General features: G+C 41.6%; 1 protein-coding gene across 2 annotated transcripts in view; it reads left to right on the forward strand.

Moving 5' to 3' along the window:
- JAG2 (jagged canonical Notch ligand 2) overlaps positions 1-3,812 on the forward strand; it is a 69,943-nt gene extending 66,131 nt beyond the window's left edge. For both annotated transcript variants that reach the window (XM_039552693.1, XM_039552694.1), the window contains one exon: positions 1,482-3,812. In XM_039552693.1, the coding sequence (XP_039408627.1) occupies positions 1,482-1,954 (473 nt within the window). In that variant the 3' untranslated portion in view covers positions 1,955-3,812. The remainder of the gene's footprint in view (positions 1-1,481) is intronic.
- Positions 3,813-9,582: the final 5,770 nt, after the last annotated feature.

Consider the following 9,582-nt stretch of genomic DNA (forward strand, 5'->3'; position numbering starts at 1 on the left):
ATGCTTCATTGATTTCCTCAAGCTTTACGAAAAAGTAGTCTGAATTTGGAATCTGTATGCCAAAAATTCTGTATAAAGAACCTGTTACTAAGTAAACTTGGATCCATGGTCATATGATGAAATAATAGCTGTGATAGCAGTGAGAATGCAAGCTTTGTATCTAATCTTGGAGAAGCTGTTACGAAGAGCTCCTTTTTCTTTGAAGTATTTCCCCCCTTCATGATTTAATGTTAGGTTGCTTATGAAAAATCAGGAGAGAATAGCAGTTGCTCATGTGAGTGCAATCCTTCCCTGAACTGTTAAAATACAATTTTGAGATCCCTTGAGGCCAACAGTGTTGGCAGTTTACTCACCCTCCTTTACCAAAAGGAAATGTTTGAGAATGTGTAACATTGCACATAAGAATGTGCTCAGAAGACACTTGAATGTTGGAGCAAATGACCGTGGTGTCAAAACATTGGTTGTTTTTGTATAGTCATTTCCAGGTTATTCTGCAAGCAGATGTCTTAAAACTGCTGAGGGAGTTTGTTTGGATCAGGCATTAGAGTGGTGGGTTGACAGCATTTGTCTACAGAGCTGTTGAACAATCATGTTACTCTCTAAAAAAACAAAGCCCCTCATTTTCTGTTGCCTCTTCAGGTGTGAACTTTTGCTTATCAAGAAGAATAGAAAAAAGTTGTTATTCTCTCCTAGCTGTACAGCTCTTGAGGAAGGGGAGCAAAAGTAGTCCAAAATTTTCAGAAATATTTTCCTAGAGAAATAATCTGTGTCTGTGTGGCTGGGAGAACACTGTAGTGAGGTTTGCTTTGGGAGTGAAGAAAAGCAATTGCCACAACAGCTTTTGTTTGTTCATTGAGTGGCAAAGACTCTTCTCTCCAGGGACAATATTTTTGGTATTTCATCCTGAGATAGAACAGGAACATGCTGAAGAATGCATGATCAATTTGGTTATGTAGCTCTAACCTGAATGTTTTTGGAGATCATTGATGCAGAAATGTCTGTAGACGTTGATGGTAAAGGACTGTTCTTTCTGATGATAAATGCAGGATATATTTGTGGTGCAAGTGCCAGTACTTCTAGAGCAACTTAAAGGCACAGTACTCCACTGCCTGCCTCCTGCTAGGATAAGGCTTTTCTTAGGAGTGATTACTCAGGTTTTCTGGGCCAACTTTGCTTAGATGCTTGAGAAAGATGCTACTTAATAAAACCAGTTTCTGTTGGAGGGGAAAAAAGACCTCAAATGGAGCTTTCCTCCCTCATCATTAATCACGTAAAACTGAACTAGTCAAGAGCACTTCCAGATGGACCTGCTGCATTCAGGCAGTTGTTATTGTGCTGTAAAGACATCTTGCTTCCTTTCTCCTAAAAATGGTTCAGGGGATCACCTGTAGTTGAGTATGAATACTTTTCTTGAAAATGTCCAGCGCTATATATCTTGTTCTGTTAACTCAAGACTTTATTTCTTTCCATTTGCCCTCTAGATTATTTGGTTCCAATTCTTTGTGCGGTATTTAGCATTGTGTGGCTGACTTGTATAATCATCTGCGTGTGGTGGACTCGGAAAAGAAGAAAAGAGAGAGAGAGAAGCCGTCCTCCCAGAGAAGAGGGTGCCAATAACCAGTGGGCACCTTTAAATCCCATAAGAAATCCTATAGACAGATCTTACAGTAACAAAGACATTCGTTATGAATGCAAAAACTTCATATCTCCTCAAAAGAGAACTTGTGATGCAGTAGAGGAGTATGTAGAGTATGAGGAAGAGGAGGATGAAGAGGAGGAAAGAGATGAGGAAATGGACAAATTCCTCTCTCACAAACTCGCCAAGCCTTTGCCGACAAAGGTGTCTGACACATCAGAGAGCAGTCCAGTAAAGAAATCCCATCAAATAGGCAAAATGGACAACAGATCTGTAAAAAATGTGAATGCATCAAACTTTGAAGGCAGTAGAGACTAACCTGTATTTGGGATGTAGGCAGACTGCGCCTGCACTTGCTGGGGAGGGGAAAAATTGACATCTCCACTTTGCATTAAGGACTAAAAATATCTGGAGTCAAATGTTCATAGTTTCTTTATTTTGCGTAAAAAAAATAAATAAAAATAATAAATAAAATTTATTTTGTTTCTTTAGCCTTGTATAAATTATTCAATGACTGTCAGATGAAAAAAAATGAGTAATCTTTGATAGTTGCTATTTTTGTAAAGTTTACTTATAATACACTCGCTGTGTGGCAGAGGAGAGGTTGTATTTTCAATATGTGTAAAGTTTATTACAAAAGACTGTACACTGTTTACAGAATGTATTTCTTTTTATTACTTGCTCTAATTTAATGGTGGCTTTAAAACCTCCTGGTTGAGGAAATTGTGTGAACTTTAAACTGCTTTCTTGACTTTGAATCTCTATTAATGGCAGCTCACTGCACTTGTTACGTTAGTAGCTTCTGTAAGATTTTTTCCAAATTTGCCTTACACACTTTGTAATAGGAACAAAAAAAAAATTATAGAGATCTTTCAACTGTGGTTTAAAAGTGGCCTTTTTATTTCTGTTTAATTACTTTAGAATTGCAGTATTGAAGCATGTGACAAGTGCCTTGAGATTAAACTTTTTCTATAGCAACTGTCAAAGACTGCCATATCAATATAGTAAAATTGTGAGAACTCTAGGTTCCCCAACTGACACAGTTTATTTTCTAATAGTGAAAGTGCTTTTGTGTAAATATGTACATATTAAATGAATCACTCTGTATATTTGATTTAATAAGTTAAATATTTTGGTCTTTTTTTTTTTTTTTTTACATGTCATTCCTTTTAATTTATGTTGCAGAAAAGGAGGTTCTATGGCAGTTTATAAGACTTTTTTTGGCATTATGTCCAGATTAGAAAATGATGTTAATACAATCAATGTTAGGAATCTGTTGGTCATTTGTATTTACATAGGAACATAACCACTTACGTGTAAATAGATCCAGAAATGTTTGTTTATCCCCATGTTCAGCCCATCTCAAGAACACTAACGGGTGCATCTACTGTACAGTACCAACATAGAGAGGCATTGTTTTTTCTTTTGTGAATATGTTAATTACATGTGGTATTACTTTTTTTTTGCGTTTAAATACAGGCCTAATGAAGGGAACAATATTTTCCTCAATCTTGTTTCTGTTGTGCTTTATTCATCTTTCGCTCTAAAGGGAAAAGGCTGGCAAGCTCAGAGGATGGGAGTACCTCAGCAGATATTGGTTAAATGTTGTGGAAAGCTTATGCTTTTTTTTTTTTTTTTTTTTTTTTTTTTTTTTTTTTTTTAAGGCTTTTATTATTGCTGTTAACTGGGCAGACTATAAGTTTATTTTAATTACTGAAGAAGCATAACACTACGTACACCTAGTTACCCTACCACTGAGAGGAACGGATGTCTGAGAGTGTAAACTCTGGCCCACGAGCAATGTAAACATGAATGTTTTGAAACCAGTTACTTTATACAGGAATGCAGGATTTGCTTTGCAGGATCATCTGTTTTAGTACATTTTTTTGACATGTTCTTAAAAAAAAAACCTTTCAGAAAAGAAACTATTTATTAAAGCATTTTATAATGATGTTTGTTGTAACTTTTTTACTTGTGCTAAATATTCAAAACTTATTTTGATAACCTGGTTAGGAGTTAGTTTAGAAAAGGGTACTATCCTTCTCATGTTCCCCAGTATAATCCTGAGTATTTAAACCAAAAACACTTTTTTTCTGCTACTCTTGTAACTTTTTGTACTGTAATGCTGCTGTCTTCCATAATCTAATAAAATGATTCCCTCATTGTGTGTAAGATACTTCAGATCGTTGTTTGCTTTCTAAGCTCTTGGAGCTCGGATGTGAGCAGGCTAAACAGAGGAGGAGTGAAAGTCCTGCTTTAATTCCTGCTACTTCCCGTAACCCGAGCGTGCAGCACCGAGCGCCGACGCTTCCTGAGCCAGCTCAGCGGCCTTGTCCCACAGCCCTGCCACTGCCAGCCTGCGGAGGAGGTGCTGTCCACATGTGCCTTAGAGACACCTCTAGCTCCCAAACTGGAGCTCTCCCTGCACAGCACCAGGGCTGTGTTCAGCTGCCAGGAGCTGGGCTGGAGGGTCCGTGTGGGTCCCATCCAGCTCGGGATGTTCTATGATTGTGTGTTCCATGCGCATGCTTTGCAGTGGTCCTCTCTCTGGCTGCTCAGTGAAGCCTTGTCTGAGCAGAGTTTGCTTCCTTGGGTGAGAAGAGGGCTGGCTGAGCATGCAGGGGCCCGAGGAAGTATCCTTGCCCAATTGAGTTGGATTTTGAAGTAATATCTTTCTCTACACTGCAGCCCTTCAGATCTTTTGCATGACATGCTCCAATCTCAGTTCAGAAGGTCTATGCCTGTTTCTGTAACTGTTCCTTTGTAAAGGATATTTTATGTAGTAAAATATGGATTCCTGTGAAATAATATGGAATATAAAAGTTGATTTTTTTTTCCTGGTAGTTATCAGCCTATGCGGCAGAATTCTAGATTCTAGCAGAGCTTTTATTCCAGTCATCATATAGCTACTTTTTATTGCTTTTCTTGGAGTATTTGCTGTCTTTATCTTGATAGAAACAGCTCTTAGCTAAGTCAGTTCTCAAAATCAAGTTCTGTTTCTCAAAAGGAGAAATAATAGGTTTATATGCATATAGAATAAGGTCAGTGTTGTTCTGTCACGGAGCCACGAGCTGGCTCACTGCTCCCAAAGGTGCTAATTCTGCTTCTTCCCAGTACTGAAGTAGCATGTAAAATAAAGGGGGCACAACAGTGGTCATCACCCACTGTTCTAAGCCAAGGGTCTGGTCCCATGTCCAGGACTCATTCCCCCTGTGGATTCACAAAACCACCACAGGCAAATGTTCCATTTTGTAGTGTTCTTCCCCTGCCAAAACCAAGAATTATTTGATGCCTCCTTCATGTGATAGGTGAGTTATGTACTTTGAGATATGTGAAACAAGATGAATAAGATCAGGAGGATAAACAAAAAGTTAACTTTCTGACTTCCACAAGTTAACCTTGATCGATTTTATGCAGATTTTTTTATGCTGCTTGTAAATTACTTGTATGTCTCCACATGCCTCATCTCACCTTATTCAGTAATTTTGTTTCCTCTTGATTTATTTTTACAGGAGATGTTGAACTCTTACATCTCGACTTCTTGCTGATGTACATGTGCTAAGCATTATGGTGCTGCCAGAATCCTCTCTGTTGCACAAACTACATAATGAGGCAAACTAATAAATGGGCTCTTGTGATGTTTCTAAGCAATGAGTAGTTCTGGGTTAATTTTTCTTGTCTGATGCTCTTTCCAAGACCTGATGTTAACCTGAAACACCTGCTGAGCTCAACTTTTTTTTGGCCATTTGCTGTTGTCTGGTTTGTTCTCCAGCAGGCCACGTAATTATTCCTCTTCACATCAGACTGTGCTTGGATGGAAAATTAATGTATCCAGCAAAATAACTCACTCTGCCCATACATTTTCAAGAACAATCTAAGGGTTGAAAGGCATTTCAGTCACTGCCTTGAGAGCTGCAGAGGACACCAGTTGCAGTTCTAGTTGTGAGGAAACTTGGACAATAGGGATGGGGTTAGAGTGTAACAAACTTGCCAAGGAATTTGTGTTAGAGGTACGATATATGAGACTGAATTGAACTGCCTCATTGTTCTTGAGTGCTTTTGCTACACTGGAGAAAGGATGAGCCTGAAGAATTCAAGTAGCCTGTGAGCTCTCCTGGGCAGTTGGCATCCCTTAGGCAGTCTAGCAGTGACCTTTGGAGGAGGTTCTTGTGGGTAAGGGGGTAGAGGTTGTCTTTGCTCTTCCTCCATTCTCAGCGTGAAAGTAGGTGCTTGTATTGCTCTTAGAATACTGCTCTTGCTGTGAAAAAATTATGTGACTCTCAGACTCCCTCTGTTCAGTACTGCAAAGCACTCCCTGACTAGCCCTGTGTCCTTATTTCATCACAGGTGGTAGAATAAAGAGTGGGCTTATAAAACAGTAAAGGAACAAAAGGTCCCCTTGAGAATGAGAGATGATTAAATCCTTCCCAAGTTCATCCTTGTTTCTATATGAATATGTGGAACTTTTTGCTTTTGCTATCTATGCATTATGCTATGTTTTTTCGGAGTCACAGGCACTTAGTCTAAGTGCAAAAATATCTCTTCTTCAACCACTTGATTGTAAACATGTGCTTGCAATCAAAAGTTTATAGATGAATGTCATAGGTAATATCCCTAGGTAGGAAGTCCTTTTTTTTCATGAGAGTCATTAAGTTTCATGATTCATTGGGTCACCTTTTCCCTTGCAAAAGCTAGATTGCATCCATCTAGGGAATCTGGATGGTTTAAATGAATCTCCTTTTTACATTGTATTTATAATTTCTAGAGCAAGAAGAAACAGACAATCTATAAGGCAGTGTACATTATAAATGAGCTGAACAAGGACCCACCTGTTCTGCTTCAAAGTGAATAATCTGGGGTTTTTTTGCAGGCAGTCAGCATGATTTCATTGAAATCCTTCTCAAAGGGCACTTTGGGCTATCTTTATGAAAGGAGTACATAAATCAACAATCTTGAAGGACCAATGAGCCAGTGTTTGGAAGCTCAGAAGAAAAGCTCTATTTAATTTCTTTCCCTGGCAACAAAGCTGCTTCAATTTTTTTTCTAGATGGGAAAAAAAAATCTTGGAGAACTTTTGCAATATTTAAGAGATGTTACGGTTTTTCTCATATTAATGTACTCAATCCATATTACTCTTTATAACCACTGAGACACAAGGAATGAATGTGTGCTTTGCTGAAGTCAAACTAAGATTTCTTGGTTTCCAGTGGTGGATAAGGCAGAAGGATTACTTCGCAGGTGTAAATGTGACACCCTGTAAGGATGCAAGACTGTGAATAGGGAGGCACAATGTTTTCTGACCTTTGGGTTCCCAAGAGAGGCTGTTGCTTTCAAATGTTCTGGCAAAACAAGAGCCACACAGCCAACCACACGCTAATCCTTCAGCCCTGTTTCATAGAGATAGACTTGGTAACTTGTGGGTCTTTTCCAGCTGCTATCCTATCTTTTCTCCCACCCATCTGAAGGAGGCTTGGGTTGGAGGGGACTTCTCACTGTGGCAGATTTGCTGTGCTGATAGGCTGTGAAAGGAGGTTGGGCAGGGAGCTGTGGAGCAGGTTTGGAAACTGCTGTGGCAGCGGCCTACAGAAGGCACTTTGAAGGCTTGGCCATCTGCCTGCAGGCATAACTCTGGGCATAACCCCACCTATTCATTAATGAAGCCCCACCTGTGGGTGGAAGTTGCTCAGCTGACAGCTGTACTGGTGCAGATCAAAGGTCCATCTACTGTAGCATCCTCAGTCCTGCAGTGGCCGGTGGAAGATGCTTACAGAAAGTGCAAGACAGCAGCATATTGCAGCAGGAGCCCTTCTCACACCCATCCAGCTCTTTTGGTCAGCAGTTTAGGGACATATTTGATAAGCAGCTCTCCTCTGCATCATCATATGAAGCACATTTTTAAGCTTCAGGCCGCCACAACATCATGTGGCAATGAGTTCCACAGCTTGCACCATGAATTGGGTGGAAAAGCGCTTAATTCTGTTTCTTGTGAACCTGCTCATCCATAGGTAATGTGAAAACAGCAAGCAGTTGTTCCCTCTCCACCATCTCCACAACATGTGGGATTTACAGTGCAGACACCACTTTCTCCTTAAATCTTGGGGTTCAAAGTCACAGTCTCTTCTGTTTCCACTAGCAGAGTGCTGTTCCATGTTTCCAGCTGGTTCTCTGATATGACCTCTGTGCCCCTCCAAATTATTCTTTGTCCCTTTGGAGTCAGGTTGACCAAACTGAACAGCATCTGATGCATGGGCACCCCAGACAGGCCAGCACTGTCTTACAACCTGTTCAGGTCCTTTCTTGACCATCCCTGGTGGGCTGGTTACTTTTTGGCCCATGTTGGCTTCAAGACTGATTAGAAAGAAGACGTGGTTGTTTCATGCCTTGGCTCTGCATACTCCTGGTTCTTGTTAGAGTAAAGCTGTGTGAATCCCACTCTTCTGAGGGGCCCCATGAGAAGCTCGGTCTACCATGACTGTTGGCACGGAGCAGCACTGGGGTGTGGGGTTCCACACTGGGCCTGAGCATTGTGATCTTGTTTGTTTGGGGCAGGGTGGGAGTGGAGGGATATGTCAATGACAAGGATTTGTGCACACCAAGCAGTAGAGGAATGAACCCTGCAGCCTGGCTAGCAGGAAGGAGGCTGAAATGGATGTGGGCATCGGTGAGTGTGGAAGAAGACTGTGTTTTGGGGAGTGCTACATCAGTAAGATCTAGAGGCGAGGGTTGGGTAGCTACCACGTTGCATTGGTTCATCCCTCTTCGATTTCTCTGCTGCTGAAAAGCTGTGCCACAAGTCACAGCTGACACTGACTGTCTCAAAAGTGGTGTATCCACAGCCCTGCACTCTTCAAGGTGAGGCCAAAAGTGCCACGTTAATGCTGCACCACCAATATTTGTGGTTTGCTGCTGGAGACGCAGAAGGGAGAAGGAGGAAGGGGTGGGTAGCTGGTGGCCATTGTCCCATGCCCAGCCCTGGGCAGATATGTGGCTGCTCAAACCATGAGGAGAGCAGCCCAGGAGGCTTCTCCCCACCATTATCAATCAGAGAGCATCAGCTCTGTTTCATCACTGGGCTGCCTCTTATGAAAAGCTTACCCGTGTCTGAGAACTGCTTCAGACAGCTCATTGTTTTAAGACCAGAAGAAATCCTCTGGCAGGGCTTTTCTATGTCCTGATACCTGCAAGTGCTGGGAAAAGCAGCTCAAAATTAGTTTTGTGTATATTGGAGTTATAGTTTCAAATAAACATGTACGTGTAGCATCATTTCAAAATAGTGTGTGATAGCTGTTGGGGAGAGGGGGATTGTCCCTGCTTTTGTACCCTTTTTATCTGTGGATCCCAGACCTGACCTCTCCATGCATTAGAAATTCAGGGACAGTTTGTTTCTCCTTTTGCCATGTGGCTTACCTAAGTGCTTCCCTCTTTGGTGGTCCCCTCACTGATGTATGTCTACATGACTGGGCTCCACTCCAAAATCCTCCATGTGTTACTTGCAAGGAGGTGCAAAGGGGTGAGAGAAAGGGCTGTTCAGTGCTGAATCCCCCAGTCAGCCTATGCAGGGAATGTGCCAGCCAGCCCTTGCTCTGGCCAAGGTGACATCCCTGACCTGCTCTGCCTTCCGTCTGTCTCCCCCAGACAGGGCTGGTCCCTCCACAGGGCACCACAGGATCAGCTGCTGCAGCATTTTCTCATCCCCACTTCCCAAAAGAAAACAGAAATGATGAGTGCAGCAGCTTCTCAATGGGAGGCAAAACTGCTGGAGTTGAACACTTGGGCAAGTTAAAAGGTGAGCATGGATCAGCAGGCCCTCCTCTCTGTTTCTCTTCACTTTTTTTTTTTAATTCAATGATAAGCAAAAAGAGAAAGAAAAGAAAAAATTTGACAGTGAAGAGCTCTGCTCTCTCGAGACATCCTTGAAGCATGCACTGGGAAGTGCCAGGGTGCTG

This window comes from Corvus cornix, chromosome 5 (assembly GCF_000738735.6).
Source record: "Corvus cornix cornix isolate S_Up_H32 chromosome 5, ASM73873v5, whole genome shotgun sequence".
Taxonomy (NCBI): domain Eukaryota; kingdom Metazoa; phylum Chordata; class Aves; order Passeriformes; family Corvidae; genus Corvus; species Corvus cornix.